This window comes from Phasianus colchicus, chromosome 15 (assembly GCF_987193195.1).
Source record: "Phasianus colchicus chromosome 15, bPhaCol1.hap1.1, whole genome shotgun sequence".
NCBI classification, from domain to species: domain Eukaryota; kingdom Metazoa; phylum Chordata; class Aves; order Galliformes; family Phasianidae; genus Phasianus; species Phasianus colchicus.
The window spans coordinates 15064238-15085498 of NC_143450.1; the positions used below are offsets into that span (position 1 = coordinate 15064238).

The 21261-nt window shown below is 41.3% G+C and overlaps 1 protein-coding gene across 1 annotated transcript in view; it reads right to left on the reverse strand.

Annotated features, from left to right (window-relative positions):
• Positions 1–869: 869 nt before the first annotated feature.
• Positions 870–21261, reverse strand: part of SPOCK1 (SPARC (osteonectin), cwcv and kazal like domains proteoglycan 1) — a 257135-nt gene continuing 236743 nt past the window's right edge. Inside the window, exons 7-11 of the mRNA XM_031598373.2 lie at positions 17789–17905; positions 11118–11339; positions 10467–10529; positions 5217–5354; positions 870–4231 (exon numbers count right to left, since the gene is read on the reverse strand). Coding sequence (XP_031454233.2) covers positions 4041–4231; positions 5217–5354; positions 10467–10529; positions 11118–11339; positions 17789–17905 — 731 coding nt within the window. The 3' untranslated portion in view covers positions 870–4040. The remainder of the gene's footprint in view (positions 4232–5216; positions 5355–10466; positions 10530–11117; positions 11340–17788; positions 17906–21261) is intronic.

A 21261-nucleotide genomic window follows, 5' to 3' on the forward strand; every position in this document is an offset into this window, starting at 1 on the left:
AAAGGGCCTCCCTGGGTTTGGAAATGGAAAGCTCTTATCTCTTCAGACAGGTACAGCAGCTTGCTGGACAGCAATGTGTGTTATCTATCAACAGTAAAAACAAACCAATGAAGAACATAAATTTAACAGAATTTTCAGGTGTGCTCTGGACAGATTCTGGTCACAGAGGAATCAGCTCAGCCAGTGGTGTAAGGACAGATGAGCTCTGTTAGATGAGATCATCGCTGCACTCATCTTTGAAAATGTATTTCATACTTTCATGTGGCAATTTAATATTGACAAAAATACTTGAACGTGCAGAGGAAAAGTGATGGAAGAACATTTGTAGTTCTGTAATTAGCACTGTAATGATGTTGGCTGTTTAAAGTTAGCTAACAAAATGGAACTAAAATTTAATAGCAGTTATAAGTGAGAATGACTTCCCCTCCCAGATGCATCCAATGCACTTTAGTCTTCATTTATGCTGTATGCAATGGTGTGACTGTCTGTGTTCATAAAACTGCCCTGGATTCCTACAGAAAAGACAAAGACGTGACAATTTGCAAACTGTGGAGGAAATAACACTGAAAGTTTCTCCCACCCCTTCCTACAGCTCATTTCCTTAAAAAATCTATTTGAATTTAATTTGAGAAGTTCCGGTTTTGGTACAGTCATTCCTTTCAGTTTGGTTTCATTTCTGCTTCTAAAATACAGCTTCCTAGAGACCTTACATTAACTTCACAGATTACGGATGACATTGAACAGAGGTAAGAGGTATAAACCAAATATAAAAGACCATCCATTTCCATGCATGATTAAATGCTGACTCAAGGTGCTGCTGTATTTTTGATCCCCAAAGTTTAATAAAATTCAAGACAGGCAATCATGAGTCGCAGACAAATTAAAATTTATTGAGACAGACAAAAATGCAACTATTCCAGACTACAGTTAAGCATTTACAGTTAACCAAAGAAAGATAGCAAAATGTTCACATTCCACTTAACTCCTTATGGAAAAAGCATTCAGAATTTACTATGCAGTTCTACTTACTATGATAGCCTACATCCATCTACAGTAGGGACATCAAACTGAAACACGTAATATTTGGATCTCTTCTTACAGATCTACACATTGAACAGTAACGGACATCAACAGCATTGAGAAAAGTATAAAAAGACCAAAAACCACCTACTGTAGAAAGGGCTTTTTGATGAATAGTAACTGTACAAAGCAGTCTATGTATTAAAGGAACCTGAATGGCGTACAGAAGGGACTGCAATAAAAGCCAACAAATGTAGGAAGCTAAGCTTGGGTGAGCTGGTGGGCTGGAGCCAGTGATGAGCTCAGATCTATGGCATTTGCTGCTCGAAGGGAAAAATGCTACAAAACTTCTAATATCAAAATATTCCCATGCCAGAAATGTACACTGAGACTAACAGACTAGGCTGGAGAGGCAAGGAGAAGCATTCACTAACAAACAGTGTTATTTTAAATATAAACTTTACATTTTCAATATAAACTGTAGAATAAATATTAAATAAACAGTCTAACAGTTTAAAGTAAGAGTATGGAATAGTGTGAAAAAAAAAGATAAAGAAAAGAAAAGGGTTCTTTGTGTTCACAGCAAAGGCCAGTAATGACCCAAAAAACCCAACTGTGCTGAAATCTGAACTCAAGGAGATTTTGATTTAACCACAGTAGTTAAAAGGACACCTTGAACCGTAAAGCAATGCCTAACAGTATTTCATATGAAAAGAAAATGAGATTAAAAATTGGTTTGTGTCTCCAAAAGAATGGGGCAACTCTGATTCCATTTTTCACAATGAGAAAATGTTTGAAAGGTCAATGACTTGATGCAGATGGGAAGTTCTGCTTTGGGAAGAAGAAAAAAAGAAAGGAATTAAATTAAGCTGCGAGCAAATTAAATCCTTTACAAAGCATGAAGAAGAAAAGGGCTTGATCTGACAGAGGATTGGTTCTTTTTTGATTTCTTGGCTGTTTTTATTTTAAAGGAATAAAACATCTTATTGTTTCAATATACATGTGTAAACATATATAAACTACAGGTTCCCCAAACACTGCACAGTGCTGATGGATTTCAGCAGGGCTTTGTTAAACAGCTTCATGCTATTTGAGGCAAAATGCAGTCTGATCTGCCATTCAAAGCACAGAGATCTGCCTGGTGTCTTCCTGGTGAGGCCCTGCCCCATTATTTGATATTATTTTCTTTGAACTGTTATAGCTGCAGCTTTCTGAACTAATCCATAATAAAAGTGTATTGTTCCAGTGCTGAATTGGGATGGTCAGACATACAAGATTACAGCTAGGATAGGATCAGTGAGGATGAGAATTGGATGTTGGTGGCACCTCTGCTGATGTAAACTGAAGGATGTCCACATTCTTTTACAAAGCCTTATTAAATGGTTAAATAGCTTTCATTTAAACAGTTGCAGATTTTCTACAGGAACCAGGAGGGCTGCAAGCTCGATCCTGGCATTCCTTGTGAGGATTTGGTGGTGTGGACCAAAGGGATGGACTGTGTGCCCTCTGCAGTGATGCACATGGCTGGAAAAGCCATTGCAAAGGGACAGGAATGTAGAAAAATATGTAAGCATGGAGAGTGAGACCATGGTGGGGGGTGGGGGGGGAGAGTAAGCTGAAGGTATATTTGTTCCTAAGAGCTTTTCTACAATGAAAATGAAGCCAACAGCACCTACTCCACCACCAGGCAGTTTGTGTGTGGATGCACAGCGCTCTCCTTGGCTCGGTCCACTTAAAGCAAAAATAATGAAAGGTCACTGCAGTATGTTCCTGCATCAGAGAACTACCATGGGAAAGGACACAGCAAATAATTTAATGTCAGCGTGCTGTGATACAATTGTAGAGCTATAAATACGTGGCTGATGTTGAGGGGAACACAAATTGCATTTTAATCCTATTCTTTTTGTATGTGTGTGTCAGGAGTGTGCAGCCTGTCATGCTGAGCAGGAGTTATGCTTTTGAAGCGCTCCCACATCAAGTTGCTTTTTAAAACAGGCCAAATACATATTAACTATTTAAATTAAAGAAATGACAGCTTATTACTTTTGATGGTGAGTGGCTCTGAAAGCTGTAGAGCCTTGCAGTGAGGGATTGCTTACCAGGCAGCCTAGTGGTGTGTGAGCCTGCGTGATGTCAGTGCAACACTGAGTGCAAAAGAGTTCAGCCAGATGCTGGGGAATGGCTATGGAGGTGGTTGTGATGCTGCAAAGTGATGGAAGTCTCTCTCCTCAAATACCTGGAAAGGCAGATGGATGCTGTTCCCTGCCTCTAGGGCTTGATTTGTGATAGCTCTCAGCAGCTTTGATAGATCAGGGCTGTAGTACTTATAGCAGTAACAGTGGCAGGGAGCTGATCTGTGCTCTGGTGGGAGTTTGTTCTTCAGTGAGGTTGGACTAAACCTCTCAGATGCATTCTCAAAGAATGTAAGGAAAATAAAATCCCACCAATGGGTTTCTTTTTGGATTAAGCCTCTGGTTCTAGGGAGCTAGAAATCACTACCAAAGGTATTTAATCAACTGGAGTGCAATAAATACGGAGTAGAGAAGGAGACACCTCCTCTTCCTTTCCTGTGAAAGAAAAAGGATCGTTTCTGATATGATCCAGATAGCAATTTATGATACAAATTGTCTGTGATAATATCTGATGGGTTTCTAAGCCTTGTACCAGTTTGCTGAGCCCTTCTGTGATTCTTCTTTCATGAGATATGTGTTATAAGCTGTGCCACTGAGGATTAAGACATGAAATGCTTTTGGAACAAAACTCATTGCCCCTGTGGATAGAACAAAAATCTCCCAAACCAAAAGAACAAAAGCTGGATTCTAAACAGTCGTTGCTGGGGAAAGAAAGAAAAAACAACAAAAAACCCCAACAAAAACAGCTGTCTTCCAAATTAAATAGACTATACAAAATCAAACTCAGTAGAGAGGGAATATTTGTGCCAGGTACTCTCAGATACAATTGCAGAGATATGATATGACTTGCAATATTGTGCAAAACGTGAGTCCTCGGAACAATGGGCACTACCATATATAACCAATTTCATCATCCTTATCATCATCTTCATCTTCATCATCTTCATTAGCTGCTCTTACATGAATCTTCAGTTTCCCTTCTTTGTCTTTTCTTGTTGCTTCAGGTTCCTCTTCCAAATCATCCAGCAACACAACAGATCCACCACTGCCAAAATCCCCTGAGGTTTCTTGCTCCTCTTCTGAAATAGGCAAGTGGGAACAGTCATTTCCTCATGTGACATCACCTCATACATCACTACTCTTGTCATTCGAGCCACTGGCATTTGCAATGCTACTTTTTTAATTAATTGGCTCAGTTGTTCATTAAACAATCTATAAATTTCACTTCTCCTGAAGTGGGTTAAATTTATATATTAATTTACTTGCATGAAAAACTGCATCACTCTGCTCCCAGATTTTCAACTGATTTTAAGACTGACTCATTTTATGTGCATGCAGGCCAGAAAATAATTACTTACAAATACTTTTAACTTGTTATGATTAAGTAGACCAGGCTAGGCTAGAACTATTCTGTAAATTGATTTTATTTAAGTGCATAAAACACACTTTGCAAATACATCTACTGAGCCTAACACCCATGATGCAGTTCTGAGCATCCCAAACTTTCTCAAGGTCTCTGACTTTTTTCTTCTGAAATAACAACAGCAGCATCTACAGCCATCACTCAAGCACACCAAAGCAATGCCATGGAAAGCCTGCTTGCCTAGGTAAGACAGCTAATAGGTGATTGTATATACCACCACCGTGTTGTGCAGTCAGCAATTTTCTTGGGCTTGATTGCTAATTTATAAGAATTTGCAGCTAGTCCTTCCTTTCTCTAGTAAGAGATTGTCTGTGAAGTCCCAAAGTACATAGAACAATATATTTAATAACCTTGCACAGCAGTCCCATAGCCTTAACTACAGTATCAATGACAAATCCCACACAAAACATCCTTTTAATACTGGCTACCGCGTGCTCCTTTCTGCTGCAGTCCCTCACTCAGAAGGGCAAATGTGTGCAAGGGCCCCATTTGTAACAGGAATTAGGAACCACAGGAGCACTTTGAACACAGCTACGTTTTGCTGTTGTCATTTGTGTTATCATACTCCACCTTACAGCAATGGCAAGCCTTACAGTGATGTTAATTCCTTTGCTATCTGAGGAGAGCACATCATTACTCACCACAACTAACCGTCCCCTGCTTTCTGGAGCCAGCTATCTCATTGCCATACTTATCAACACACCAGCACTGCCCTGTGCTGCCGTGGCACTGAGTGGCTTTGTAATAACCTTCCTCATTGCACCGTGGGATGAAAGCACCTGAATAAAATACAAGACATAATCAGTAACACAAGCCTCTGTAGGATTAAGCAGGTCTATGATAGTATGCGATATGATGAGCTTGTTTATTTATATGAAAAGCTTCAGTGTTGGCAAGAAAACTCTCGTGACTATGTGGTGCCTAAAAGGGAGCAGGAATTGTATATGATTAACTATCCTGAGCCACCCTGGTCACTACGCAGTGCATGGCTTTGTGACAGCACACAGGGGCTGAAGGCACGTGCTTCTAAAGATCGGCTTCGGTCTGTCTCTGAATGATTAGCATTCCCATGGTCTTGTTCAGATTTAACTCTAGGTTTTAGGCTTTTCTTCCCAACTGGAATATTACCCCAACTACATTTTCCTTCCATTTGCACTCCTTCACTGTTTATCATATAAGTCTTTCCACAACACTGTAATTATCCCTGGAAGGTATCTGCCATCTGCTTGCTATACATACTCATCTCAAGCATTTCTGACTCGCTGAGAATTTCCATGCATAAAATAATGCATAGAGGTTTACAGAGAAGGACAACAGATACTGAAATCCCTAAATCTTCAGATTTGAAGCCTAAGGTTTATCTCACAATAAAACCAACACAGTTGAGACTTGCAGAGTGTGCTTTGTCTGGCTTCCAGACAGGTGAGCTCTTAGGAGAAACCCATTACTGCTCCCAGCATTCGCAGCTGATAGAGGAAATGCTCTTCTATACAAAAAGCCTCTCTTGTCCTTCAAGATTATTCCTACAGGAGGTCAATGCAGTCATTCTCCATTCTTTGCTAATAGCTTCAACTTGATACAAGGCAGAAACCCACCCTTGCCCCAAATTTCTCATCTCAAATGACTGTTGAGAAAGTATTTTCTCCTTTGTCAACGACACCCATGATTTACTGGTCACACAGGAAGTTTTTAAACTAGTTCCATGTGTACAGCATCTCTTCAGACAGTTCATGTGTCAGAGGGGCCATTTCCTCTACATTTATTAAAGAAGAGTTCTAATCATCACATGCATACATTTACTTCTAGAGAGTTTTTTTTTTTTTTTTTTTTTTTTAGAAACAACCTAATGCTGACTGTTTAATCCCTTATTTCAGTGTTAATTGCTTTTTCCCCCCACATATTTATGCTCATATCCTCTCTCTTTTACATGCTTCCGGTGTTTATCAGACTATTCAAAGCCTTGGAAAGAGTGCTCAAGTGCTGGTTTTCTGCTGGTAAGTTCCCCTGCTACATCAGCTGTACTTCTGGCTCCAGGGAACAACCAAGGAGGGGGGGGGGGGGGGGGGGGGGGTGTCCTACGTGGCTCTGCAGGGCAGAAGGGAATGGCTTCAGTATTTCTAAACTGTCTCATCCTCTCCCTTGTCCTTGGGCAACGCAACCTCTCCCTTTTCACAGAGTTTCACTACATTTCTTGTAAAGTAATGTTCCAAGATGACTGTAAAAGACATAGATTAAAAAAAAAAAAAAAAAAAAAGAAAAATAATAGCCCAGGCTCAACACCAAGATAACTGTGTGGAAAGGAGTCACGCTTTGGGTCACAACGAAGAGTGCTGTCACTGCAGAAGTCACTTCTGCAGAGGAAATCTGTGCCAATTGGGATGTAACACTGGGATGTTACGTACTGAGCACCTTGGTGTCACGCTGCTTGCTCAGGGAGAAGCCTGTGCAGGTGATAATCCAGTGAGGACACAGCATCATTGGGAGCAAGTGGTGCACAAAGGGATGATTCATCCTGTAAATCCTACCCACATCAGCCTCCGTGTGCATTACAAATCAGCTCTGCCTACATGTTTTGGTTGGATTTTTGGAATTTTTTCAGTGCTACTGAATTTGATTGGGCATCTGAAACCACACAAACAATTTGGAAGGAAAAAGGAATTCCTGTTTCCTTTGTTTCCTCTCCCTTCTCTGTGTTTCTTGCACAACCACCTCTGTGGCCCTTTGTGGAGGGGGCTGCAATTTTACTATCCACCACTTCACCTTAGTTGATCCCCACTGCCTGCCTCAGGCCAGGGAATCACACACTTCTTCTGTCTTTCTCTGTTCCACACAGTTTTTAATTATTCCCTGAAAACTGGAACAGCACTGCTGCACCTACATCCTCGTTATGGGTTTGTTGTTGTTGTATTTTTGTTGGTTTTTTTTTTTTTTTTTTGCATTTTTCCTTATCTATATAACACTCCACATCCTTGGAGGACATGGGGAGAATAATTATATGCTAAAGATAGCAAAGCACACCGGTAAAAGCTAGACAGAATTAAGTGCCAGCTCCCTGTATTAGCTATTATGCCTGCTGAATTCACAGGGCTGAGATAGAAAAAAAAACTGTGACAGGAGCAGAAATTTATTACCTTAGTGATGTGGGAGAAACATTATCAGGATGCACAGTTGTATGCTCTAAAAGTACACTCTCTGCAGTTAATTGTACTCTAGATAAATCTGGTAGGAAAAGATGAATAGTGCTGTTTACTTTTTAATTCAGTCCCCTGGGATGCTCGGCTCTATTTGAAAGTCTCCAAATTCAACATATCTAATGGCAATGGCTTTGAAGTACTTTGCTGCGAGTGTCATGTGTGTTGATAGAACCAAATATCAAAAGTCATCATTTTTTATCAATGGATACAAATGAACAGAAATCTTCCTTGTGCACGGTGTTCAGACTGTAAATGCTGTGCTCTACATGTCAGAGACGGAGAAGGAAAGAGAATAACTAAAGACGAGTTTCTCTGAAAAGACTCATCTCATTTCAGTCTCTGCTGTTGCTGCAAGTGGTGGTTTTTGTCATGCGTATGTCTCATTTTCCATTTGCATGATTTTTCAGTGAAAAGACTTCTTTTCCTCCCCCCCCCCCCCCCCCACTATATAAATAACCATGAGATCAGATTAAAATCTCACAGACAGGTGTCGTTATGCAGGCAGTCTCAAGGCAGGTGAAGCACAAAGCTCTTCCCTATATTATTTTCTAGCTTGTTGAACATTCTGTGCCTGCCGCTCGCTTTGTTGAGCTTACCCACTTTTACCCTTTATTTTTTTGGATGCGGTTGACTTGAATTTATTTGTGGTAAGGGAACACTGTAATGTTGTCACTTTGCTCTTATTATTGTGATCTGCTTTCTGGGCCATGCAGTGCAACTGCCTGAATGTTGCCTACCTACAGTACCATCATTATTTATCTCCTGCTCTACAACAAACCCCTTATTTCAGCTTAGATGATGTTTACTCTATTAAGCAAATAACAGCCATGCATAAAATAAATATGGGACAGTGAAAGTTATCTGTTAGGAGCTGGGCTTCTTATTCTTTCAGGTGGCTTTGAAATCATGAGACCCATGAGGCTGAGAACGCAGTGGCTTCCTCCACTATGACACGCATTTGAATGAAGAAAAGCAAAACATTTATGGGATGTAGCACACATACAACAGAGTGATCAATCCTGCCTTCGCTCCCACAGTGATGCACAGCGGGAGCTGCAACTCTGAAACATCTTAATCTTTATGCAAACGTGCTATGAAAAGATGCTGGAACAAAACCATAAGCCCCGTGGCCTTTGGGAGTATTCTTACTTTAAACCATGCACAGTTCTGAGCTGGAATCATTCATGTTACCTGACCCTTGAACCCAAAGCACTAGCTTCTAGGAAAAGCAAGGTTTGGCAAAGATGAGATTTGCTCAGGATCTGCTAATGAGTATCTAGAAACAATCTGAGAGCAGCCTAAAGTCTGAAATTTGTTTCAGCAGAGCTGCTGTGCGTGCTCTGTGCTACAGCTTGAAAAATGCTGGTAAAAAACATGGTACTGTGGTAGTGTGGGTCTGCATCAAGCCAGGCTCTGTCTCCCAGGGTGAAATTCAGTTCGTCCTGTAAGCATACAGGCTTCAGACGCCTCACATGGTTTGACTCTATGGGCATGAATGTGCTGGGACAGAAGCTTCACTGAGATCCACTATGTAAACTCTAGGCTGTGTGATAATGCATTCTAGGAGATGAAATTGGTTACCTTAAAATTACCAGTTTGAGCATGTGAATGTTTACTAAGGATTTATTTCATCTAATTTTAAATGTCTACCAGAGCAGTGTAAGTTCTAAGATGCACCAGTTCAGGCTCTGTAATGCTAGAACGTGATGGAAAGTAGAATGATGGTAGCAGGGTGGTAAAGTCTTGGCTACAGCAAATGAGGATGAGCCCAAACGCAACAGCCACAGACGACAACAACAACAACAACAACAACAACAACAACAACAACAACGAGAGAGAAAAAAAAAAGAAAAAAATAAATAAAAAAAAAAAGCTGCTTACCTTTGAAAGGCCCCAGGGATGCAGGGATCTCCAAGGAGATACCTTCACCTCCCCTGCCAACCCTTAAATGAGGGCTGGGAAAGGGTGGATCCTGGCTCCACCCCTTCCAGTTGTTTAGCTGTATTGCATGCACCTGAGTTCCCCTGGGCTGGCCCTGCCTTCCCACCAGGTACTCAATCACTGGTTCAGGCTGTGACTTAGCATTTCCACTACAGGCTCCCAGTAGTTGGCAGAGAGGGGGGCTGGCACTAGCAGGAGCTGGACTCCATGATCCCTTCCAACTCAGGGTGTTCTATGATTCTACCACACCTTAGAGTACGGAGCATGCTGGTGGGATGCATTAGATGAGATGATGTAAATTCTTGTTCTCACAGACTTGGTCTGAGTGTCATATACACAGAACACACCAAAATGCTTTTAAACATTGTGCCATGACTGCAGGAAGCCACAAACTTGCTGGTGATGAACAATCTCTGACTCTTCAGTCAAAGATGGAAGGATGAGTATCAAGCAACCTCTGTGCTTAGTGCTGCCCTACCAGCTGATGAGGGCAATATTAAGCTCTGCTCAGATGAGGTTTAATATTTCTGGTTGGCTGTAAATTAGTTCTGAACCTGCTGCCATGCTGACATCTGTTCTGTATGTTGCTATCTCATGATTTGTTTAATTTCATAGTGTCACGACTAAACTCTGTAGTGCGTATTCCTGATTCAAAACATTATTCTCTAATTGAAAAACCATTACTGCATATAAAGTTACAATAATCACAGAAGCTTTAATTAGTTGAGTAAATGAATGGCAAGTAATCGAACTTACCCAGCAGACTCTTCCCTCTACTGAGCTTTTGAATTCTATTCATTTCATTCTGGCAAGGAAGACCTAAAATATGATGTATGAGAATCAGTTTCCAGATGGTACAGGACAGAATCTAATGACTGGATTCACTGCTGACATGAAATGTAGACTATGGTACACCTGGGAATGAAAGAGGCCCATATGCTGGTACTGTACTGCAAAACAAATTTATGTCATTAACTCTACTAATTAAAAAAAAGTAATTGCAACACACTGTGTTTGAGAAAAGAGTTTGAGGGCCAGTTTCAGTGTTAAACTGTTTTTCCTTTCTTTGCACCAAACTGACAAACTGCCAGGCCTCTAATTTTTATTTGCTAATAGACTAGTTTCTGCATTAATTAGGGAGAATGTTCTTGAGCTTCCTATTAGCAATAGAGCCTATTTCTGGACTGTTTGCTGGCACTTAGTACTGCTTTGTTTTAATCATCAGGAAATGTTAATATAGTTCATCTGTGACATTAAGCATTGTTACACAATGCCCTTTTACACCAGAGCTAGAGACACGAGCTCTGTAATGCAACTGACTACCAATTACCCTACAAAGAGGTCAATCAATTTAAACTCTGGAAGACCCAAACAACTTCTCTTTGTACTGCAAATTGTACAACTTACCACCTGGCTTCTGGAAGCAGTAACACCACTCATTGTTGGAAAGCTTTCCATCTTTGAAGGAGTCACAGGAGTTGAAGAGAGGTTTGACGCATGGCTCATACTTATCGAGATAAATGGCACTGATCTCTGAGGGATCCAGCAGCAGGTCGTAGTTCATGTCAAGTTTGTTGAACATCCAGCCTAAGGAGTCCTTACAGATTGGAAGGATGCTGGTGTCAAATCCTGTAAGAAGACAGGCAAATATCCCCAGCTGAATCCCAGCATGCTTGCTGCACAGTAATCACTGCGAAGTCGAAGCCATCCTAATTTTTTTTGGTTGGACTGTGAACATTAACCTGGCTTGGTCAAACCAGAACAAGTTCTCAGACTGAACTGCTTTCACTCTATTTTCCAGGCTGAGTCCAAACACAATTTAAATCCTGCTTCCAAGATCTGTTCCTAGTTCCCTGATCAACTTATTTCCTAGTATACTCTCACCTTCCACATCTCAGCCAAGTCTTTGTCCCTTCAGAACCCTGCCTCTGGCAGTGGACAACAACATGCTTTGACCTGAATTGTGAGCTGGTGCTGGGAGTCAGGGGAAGAAGGGAGGAGGCATCTCTTTTGCTTGAACCCCTCTGAAGAATGGCTGTGCTTCACCTGGGAGCTCCACAGAACTGCATGAGATCTTGAACACCACTCCAGCACTATTTGTCCTTGCCTACTCCAGGATTGTGCAGCAAAACAGGATTCTGCTCTTCCAGCACTTTGGAAACCATCATCATCATTCATTTTAATAGCCCAAAGCCTTAAAAGACTTCAACAGCAGCGGTACCACCAGAAGGCCAAGTCATGCATATGGATACCCACAATGTATATGAGATGCATGTGTCAGTATTTTGCAGCCTCCACAAAACCAGTGGCATTGCCTTCTTTCACAACCAAGACAGAGCATTGTAAATCCATACTGTCACTGCATTTTTAATGCTTGGTGCAAACATGGATTAATTTCCAAATTATTTATGATGCAATAGAGTACATTAGTTATCTAGTGCTAATAAATCTCAGAATAAGGATCTCAGTTTCAGCAAGGACATGCATACATTGGCTGGGGATTTATGTGCTCAGGGGGTACCTGAACCTCCTGCCCAGGCACCATGTGCTCACACTGCACAGCATGCCTGGGCACCATTCATCCTGCTATGGGCCACGTGAAGCAGCCTGATGGGCTTTTTCCTTTTGTTGCATCTTTCACTGAATGAGGTCAAGCTTAGCCTTCTGTGCTGTAAGTGTCAAGTCCCATTTCTAGATGCTGCTTTGTTAACGTGAAACCTAAGATGTTGCTGGAATCACGCTGACAGTTTGTCCAGGCTCTGCAGCCTACCTGCTATTTTTGAAGCATGAATCCAAAGGAGGGCAATGCTTTGTGCTGGAAGCTGTGTGTTTTGTATGCAACTGCAGCTGAAGGTTGTCAGTGACATGGAGAACAATCAGAAGGGTTAACTAATGGGAAGGTTTATGTCATTTATAATACATGTTTCTCGGAGAAAGGAAGAGGGTAACACCATTTCCTCGGGGCTAGAGGCAGTGCAGGCAGGGAAGAGAGAGATCATGCTGAACATTTCATCACATTTTTGTGCTGTTATCTCCTCTAATGTTATCTAATTGAGTTTGAGCACAGTGAAAAAGAAAAAGGCTGTACGACTAGGGGTAGGGAGGGAGCCTGCTTGCCTTGCTGAAGCAATTAGGACTGTTCACTTCAATTATTTAATTCATCTGAAGAAGACAAGTAGGATTTGGTCACTGTACGATCTCTTGTTGAGTGAACTGCCTTCAGAACCCTGACTTGGCCTTAACAGAGCTCAGAGGCACAGGGCTGGGTGGTGACTGATGCCTTGTGGGGCTGCATACTGCACTCCACAGGACAGCTTGAAGGCAGCCAGACAAGGGATGACATTTAGTTGTGTGGTGGGACTGCTACACCCTTAGGCTGGCCCCATTCAACAGCTTCCAGGAAAGAAACAGATGGGTTCTGCTGGCTGTTTTTTTCCTGAACAGATGCCCTCTCTGGTAACAGTCTCTGTGCCTTGTTGTGACACTTTGGTGAGTAGCTACAAGGTCTGCTGTGCAAGCAGCTCAACATGGCACATTTTGTCTAGCCCTGTGGCTCTCTGAAGGCCATCTCCTAACTGCAGGCAGGGAGGAGGAGATGCTGGCATGCACTTGCCCCCTTCAGTGTCTTTGGGTTACTTCTGCTCCCTGCTGGAAGTCTCAATTTGTGTGTACAACATGCACACAGGGATGCCACCACAGCGTGCCCTCAGCACTGAGCTGTCAGAGCAGATCACTGGATGGTGAGTGATGTGAACGTGGAGCTGCTCTGTGACATACAATCAGGGCTTGGATGCAAGATACAATCATGAAAGGTCACTTACGAAGACAGTTAATTACATTAGATGAAGAGATTTTGACTGTAATTTCCTGTAAACAAGGGAGCTTTCACTCCTGCCACCAGAGTTCCAGATGAGGTTTATTAAGAGGCTGTGCTATTAAGCAGTGCTGTATATTAGGCAGTGCGGGTTGGAAATCTTTAAATATTACAGCAGTAGGTGCAATAGAGAGCCCTCAGCTAGGTGGCTGTTATCAGTGAAAAGACCAATTCTTTAACTGTCCTTCAGCGTGTGGCTGAAGGTGAATAACAGTGTGTACCACCATGTCACATTGTCTCCTGGTAAAAGCTACTATCCATGAACTACTGGGAGTCGTAGAACACACCTCTCAACAAATACGATGCAATATGTGGGATGAAATAAACCACATACTGTAATGCTGTAGTCACTTTGAGTGCTCAGTTAGCAGGCTGGAATTCTACCACAGCAGACCTGACTATCAGCAGCCTTAGCGGGATCTTTTCTATGCATCAGCTCAGCCCTACACTTCCTATGGTGAGAAGCAAGAGGATGGGGAAGGCTTCATATCCCTGCTGTTGGCAGAGGCTGTGAATACAGATGCCAGTTAGTGTCAGTTTGTGGTGGCTGCCCTCATCTGGACACCTGGTCAGTGGGTGACCATTGAAACCATTGCACTTCCCATTCTGACTGACAACTGTACAGCATCCTAACAACCTTCAGACACTGTAGTTCTGGAATGAATTCACACTGGTGACCTACATGTGAAAGTCTCAATGTCCCTTAATACCTACAACGCTCCACCTTCTCTGCTTTAAAATGAAATTAAAAAAAAATCGTTAAGGGAAAATCATAATTAAAAATAAACACACCTCATGGCACATAAAATTATTTTCCCTCTTCAAGCGTTGACTTACATGAGCCAGATTTATTTTATTAAAGTATACTAGAGTTAAACTAGCAGGGGAATAATTAACCTAATTTCCCCTATCACTTAAAATAAAGGAAGGAGGAGAAGAAACGTTCCCCAGAAAAGATCCTTTATATTGCATAGATCTCTAGAACAAGAAAAACAACTCCCACTCCAACTAAAGAAACTATCTAGTTATAGCTTGGAAACGTTATGAATTATCAACAGGCTCAGGAGCAATTTGAACCTGATCTTAGTACCTAATTAGTTTTATTATTTCTTGTTTCAAAGCATGTCCCTGAGTTACTGATATTATTTATTGAAGAGATTTCAATTGCACAAAGACTGTGGAAGACAGAGCTCCCTGACTGCAGTGCTTTGTTGGGATCTCGCAGGTAGCAAGTCGAATGGAGGCTGGAGATTTGAAGCACAATGACTCACCTTTATCCCTTTCTTTTCAGCTGAGTAAAAACAAAACAAACAAAAAAATCACTTTTTTCTTCACGAGGGGTGAAATTAATACACTCAAAGAGCTTATTTACACTCACAGTAACATCTTGAAAATTTAATGTAGCATAGAGAAATCTCTGCTGGAACACCTCCTCTAGACAGCTGATGTGTCCGAGGCATCTTCGTCATCACATCCCACCATCTGTTCTCTTACTGCCACGGGGGCATTCCCAAAATGGATTACTTTGAGGGGGTATGCATATGCCTTTAACAGTTTACAAGCACAACCAAAACAGTTTGGTTTAATGAAGTGATTAGTCCTGTGAGGAAGGGAGGACACACAGAGCAGTAAAAAACCAGGACAATGTGTGTGTGTCCTGTTTGCCATCATTCACATGGATGTATTTTTCAGTTTGGATATATGAATTCCATTTTAAATTTTAAGCCCTATTTAAGATGTCTTTCATTCTCAACAAATGTTTGAAGCTGATGTTGGAGGAAGGCAGATCCTGCTGTCCGTACTCTGTGTCTGAGAGAACTGAAGCAAATTTGGCACATGTAGACCCATTCAAGGAAACTACTGCAATCTCTTTAAAAGAAAAACAAGCCTAATTTTTGTGGTATTTAAAGATGATTTGGGCATCTTAACTCAGAAAGTTTCTTGTGTTTCTTTTTTTTCCCCTCCAATTGACACTCCAATTGAAAATAAGAAAACGTGCTGAACTAAGTCAACAGTCTGAAAATGAACATCGTTGAAATCAAGCATTTGAGATCATTAATGCAGCCTTTCATATCATGGCTGCCAGGAACAAAACTGAACTAAAAAGAGATAACAGCTTCTCTGTGAATCACAGCAAACACTGCAGAATTGCCAGGAAAGTTTCTTACTGAAATTGCTTCAGCAAAAAAACCCGACCATCTTTAGGGATGGAGCTGATCTTTGGCCTTTGGTAAGCTTCTTCTAAGCAGCTCAGGGGTCATCTGCATGAGAAGCAGCCTTTTGAAAGTCTGATGAAACAAGACTTCATGTGCTTCTGGGCATGAAGTACTCTAGAAAAAGTTTGCTATCTCTGGGGTTTTCTGTTGTTGGGGTCTGAAGGGGATTCACATCTTAAAGCTGTAATTGGCTGCACATCCAATTGTCTTTGTGCTATGGTTCAGCTTCCTTTACATAAGAATGTTTAAGAAATATGTAGGACATGTGCTTCTAAGGACACTGACTTTAAATACTATTCTAAGTAAGGAACTGATGAAAAAGTTTACATAGACTGTTGCTTATTTTCTCACCTATTTTTAAGACTCAGATATGTGACATTAATGAGGTTTGCTTACAGTTCTGAGCAGTACAGCCTGGGGTGTATTCTGTCTTTTTAGGAAGAGCAATTTCTTGCTACTTTTTAATGCTATAACATGATGGATAGTAAAGCATTAATAGCAGGGTGGCACAATCCTAGGCTGCAGCAAATGAGCATAAGCCCCCATGCAGTAACCATAGACACAGAAAGAAGAAAACCTGCTTACCTTTGGGAGGGCTCAGATATACAGGAATCTCTAAGGAGATACCTTCACCTCCACTGCCAACCCTTACATAAGGGCTGGGAAGGGGTGAATCCTGGCTATACCCCTTCTGGGCACTGCATGCACCTGAGCTCCCCTGGGTTGGCCCTGCCATCCCACCAGGTGATCCATCACTGCTTCAGGCCATAACTTAGCATTTCTGCTACGCACACAAACTCAAAAGTAGCACAAGAGTGGAAGTGCAGACACAGACCAACAGCAAATGCTTATCCCGATGTGCTGGGTCAGCTCTGCTGCACATTCAGCCTCTCCCACACTATTATGCAACTAAGTACAAGGGTCAGAAAACAGTAAAAGAAGCAGCTGACCAAATCCTTGAAATTATGTGTGTGTGGACCCCAGCTTTAAGCAGCTCACCCCAGAGAATGAGGGCAGTTAGCTGAAGGTGAGTCACACAGATAAAACCTGAGCCTACTTTGTAACCCAGGGCCCCTGTGATTTGGGACACGCTGTTTAAAAGGATTAATGAGTCCTTACAGAAAATAAATTCACATCTGCTCTGTGATGAAGATGACCTCTTTTGCTGCTGTTATCTGAATCTTTCCTTTCCCTGGTGGGTAAATGACATCAAAATCAGTCATGTTGGCTTAACCCACAGAGAGTAAATGTCCTCTAAACTGTTCATTTTCTTCATTTCTTAAAAAAAAATATCATCAAAGGAAGCAAAGATGCTGTTATTGAATACCTGGGACGCACCAGATTCCAGCTTTCCACACCATTTAGCTATTCCATCTCTGTGGTTACTACCTGGATATTGTTATTTTTCTTTTTCTTACACAAAGCATTAGCAAGAAATCGTAAAATAAAATCTGAAGTGGGTCCTTCTCAGCTTTAGCATCATCTTCTGTTTGCTTGCATGCTGTATTTTTTGCACATGTCCCCAGGCACAGACCTGGGGACAAGCAGAGACCATTGTCCATCCCCAAGAAGTGTCTGGGGACAGCCACAATGATTTGGAGGGTCATGGAGTTTTCTGTACAGACACAAACTATATAATGCCAGCTAACCTCAGGGCTTTAGGAGTCCCTTTGCAGCTTTATTTACCAGTATAGATATGACCTCTGTAGTCTTTGGACCCAGTTATTTGCCTGGCTAACTTGTGCAGGTCTCTCTGACTCTGACTGCCAATTTTTAGAGTACTTAGGACCAGAGAGAGAGCACAGAATGACTGCAGCTCCTTCAGACAACAGGGCAGCTATTTATTTGCAGGATCAGCTCCCCTGTGAAACTGCTCACTTGCTGGCACCTGCCTGACATGACATCGTGGCACCAGCAGCTGTGATCAGCTCTCCCAGGCTGGTAAGCTGCCTGCAACATCAGCGTTAACTGGAAAGGTGTTTTCTTACTGCCTTGTGCTGTTTCCGAGCTTGTTGGCTTGATGACACGGTTTGCATCCTCATGAAGAGCACCGAACCAGTCTTTGAGTCGCGAAGCAAGACTCCTCAATTCCTTGTCAGTGCAAGCTGGAAAAAGAACAAATCAGACCGAGTCAAGAGAAACAGCAGAGAAACTGTCCCCAGATATTCTGATGAAAAAATATTATTTAATTATGGTTGTAAACTCCTTCTGTGAGCCCTGAAGTAAAAGAGAAGGTTGGGAGAAAGGACACAAGTTAAAAAGAAAAAGGAAATTGTAATGAATTAAAAGTTTTACTCGAGTTTGTCCTCAGTAGCTGACATGATTTGCGATGGGAGCGGTGACATGAGCTATCTGCAGGTTTTCCATCAGGGCGATGTGACTGTTTAACTTAAATGTTTTCACCTTTTAGGATTTCAGAGAAAAATATCAGCCAGACAGATGGGGAGGAGGGACGTTCTTGCTGAGACATCCCACTTGAACAAGATGCTCGGAATAATTTATAACCACATTTGACTTAGTATAGTGCTATTATCACAGCTATAGGAAATACATTTATTTCTTTATATACATATAAAAGAAAGCTGTCACGCTGCTCTAGCCCTACTGCAAATGGGACTTTGCCTCCTCTGAAGGCTGTCAGTTCCATTTTCTTAGCTGGTAAAACAGCTCTTTTCCTTTTTTTTTTTTTTACTGAGAAATATCTGCTTTTTATTTCCAGAACTTTTTGCCAAGAGATTAATGTCCATCCAAAGCAAATATTTTTAAGGAAGAAAGCTGCATTAGTCACCAGTTTCTGCCAGAAAAAAAATATTCTTGTTTTTGTATCATATTTAGTGTTGAAAATTTACATGCTCAGGCAATTCTATTATTCCTGCTGTGCAGTACAAAGCATGATTTTATGCCACGGAGACAGATATCCTTCACAGGGCAAGCCACAATATGCCTTCTCCAATTCACTGCACCTCATAATATTCCTCCTTCCACCTTCCTGGGGATCAGCTGAGTCCCACACTTATCATCTCACGTGAAACTCACAGCCATGAATGTACCAAAATCTCATGGCTGCAGTGAGTCCGTTCTTTTGGGGTCAGAAATAACAGCTATGAACACTTCTGTTAATATGCAGCAGACAATAAATTTCTTTAAAGACTGCAAAAATTTAAAGCCAAGTTCAGTTAAGTTTCTTCACAGGTATTTCGTGTCCTCCATCGTACTTTCTTCTGCACGTGGAAGTATTATTTCCCATTTCTTTTATTAATTTTAATGCTACCATGCATGTTTGGAAAGATCCTACCTTTCTACCTCACCATATTATTCTATTCATTGCATTTGCATATTTTCAGAAGTCTTTAATCATTCCCAGTTTGTTTTGGGACACAAAATTAAAAACACTTCATTCAGAGGGCATCAGTTTGACATCAGGCCCAGACTCTGTATGGATATCTACGAATCAGCACTGGAGTATTTATTTCTGGTGGTAAAGCCCTTTGGTTATCAGGCACTGAGGAAGCAGAGCTCTAAGGAGCCCCAGATCTAAGATCCTCCTACATAAATTTGCATCAGCTTGAATTATAAAGCATTTTTAAGAACGCTCTTCATAAAAAATACAGTATAAAAGTGTACTATTTTACTATTAATAGAAGTTTCAAGTAACATTTCTCAGATGAGAAGAATAGGGTTGTAGGCGGAATAGATGTGATAATGAGTCCCTTGCTATTTGAAGATCTTTAAGGAGAGAATATGTAGGTTGCGGACAATATGGATATTGGCATGACTTGAGGCACTGATTAAAAAATCTGGGATGAAGAGAAACTCCAAGGGAAGAAGCTCTTCATAGCTCTGCTCCGGCAACTGAAGTCTGTCCAGTCAACTGTCAACACCCATTTTAAAACCTACTGCTGTGAGAAAGACACTGCAAGCATATGCAAATACACTCCACTGCTGTGTGTATTTTCTTTGAGATAACAGAATTTGGCTTCGATTCATTCTATGCACCTTTCAAATGGGAAAAAACACCAGACTTTATCCTTGTTAATGACATCACTGACAGCTCTGCCTTACCAGCCTGCTGCCATCACGTCCTCACGTAGTGCTAATTCTCATCCCTCACTGCTGATGTGCTTTGATGACATCTGTTGCATAGCCCATGGCTTCGACTATGAGGAGCAGCCGGATCTGTCACTTCTCTGAGCGAAGGCAATGTGAATGAGTGAGGGGGATGCATGTGCTGCTGGATCCAACCAAATCCCTCAGATCTGAATCTGCAGCCACCATGAATCATTCTAAATCATGGAGTGATTTAACAGCAAGCACTGAAAGTGCAGATTTATTCCCAAGGGTGAAGCAATTGTTTCAGTAGTTATTTATTCCTAACAAACTGAAAGCATTGTTGCTAAATACCTATTTTCATCAAGCAGAAAACATTAATGTGACCCGATGGAAAGCCATTAGCATGCTGTAAAGGGTTGGGTTTTTATAGGTATGCTTCCATTATGGACTTTTTCAGCACTGCGAATACTAATCTATACACATTGGTTGTGAAAATTAACAATATAATATTTAATTTCATTCTTTCAGGGAGGGACTGAAGTGCTCAGTGCCACAAATCAACATTAAAGCTGAACTTGTAAAAGCATAAGATTATGGAATGTTCCCTCACACCCATTTTTACTCCAGCCTAGCAATACAATATAGTAAACTCCAGCCATTTACAAAACAAGCCTTGTAATTCATACTGTAGGTACTTCTAAGCAAAACTTGATGGTGAGGAAGTACATTACTGCTTTAGTATCTGGACTGCTGCCATAATATTCTGGTGCTCATGACAAGCAAGAAGTCTATGATGTGGTTCAGAAAAGAAGTTACAGTGATGCATTACTCTGTGCCTCAGAATAAGCAAGCTATGCAACCAGCCTCACAGAGTGTGTGTAACCTGTTTCATATCATTTCATTTCTCTGTTATCAGTCATCTCTCCAGCATGAATCTGTTGCCTTATCATTACCATTGCTGTCACCATTCATACAAACAGTACAAAATTTTTACCAATTAAATGAGGACAGACTGGCCATTTGGGTTCATATAATTGTTTTACAATACTAAATAGTCTCATAGGTAAAGACTGAGAAGCAAATTTCCTATTCCCTGGATGCCAATGTGCAGCCTGTCAATATTCCCTGGGAGCTGGGCTACATTCTGTAGTGTAGAAGAAAGAAAACTGCAAATGCAGAGAAATTTTCAACAGAAAGAAAATATAAGCTTCGTGAAAGGCATATTTAGCTATGGAGGTTACAGCACTTTCTTTGCAAAAGAAAACTGACCTGGTGGCAAAATTCAGCTTAGAGAACATGTCACTAATTCTGAGCCTCTGCCTATAACGGATGCAAAGGTTCCTAATATGGAGCATGTGAAGGAATGGAAAATGCTGCAAGAGAGCCCATTGTAACCCAAAGTCTGAAATTT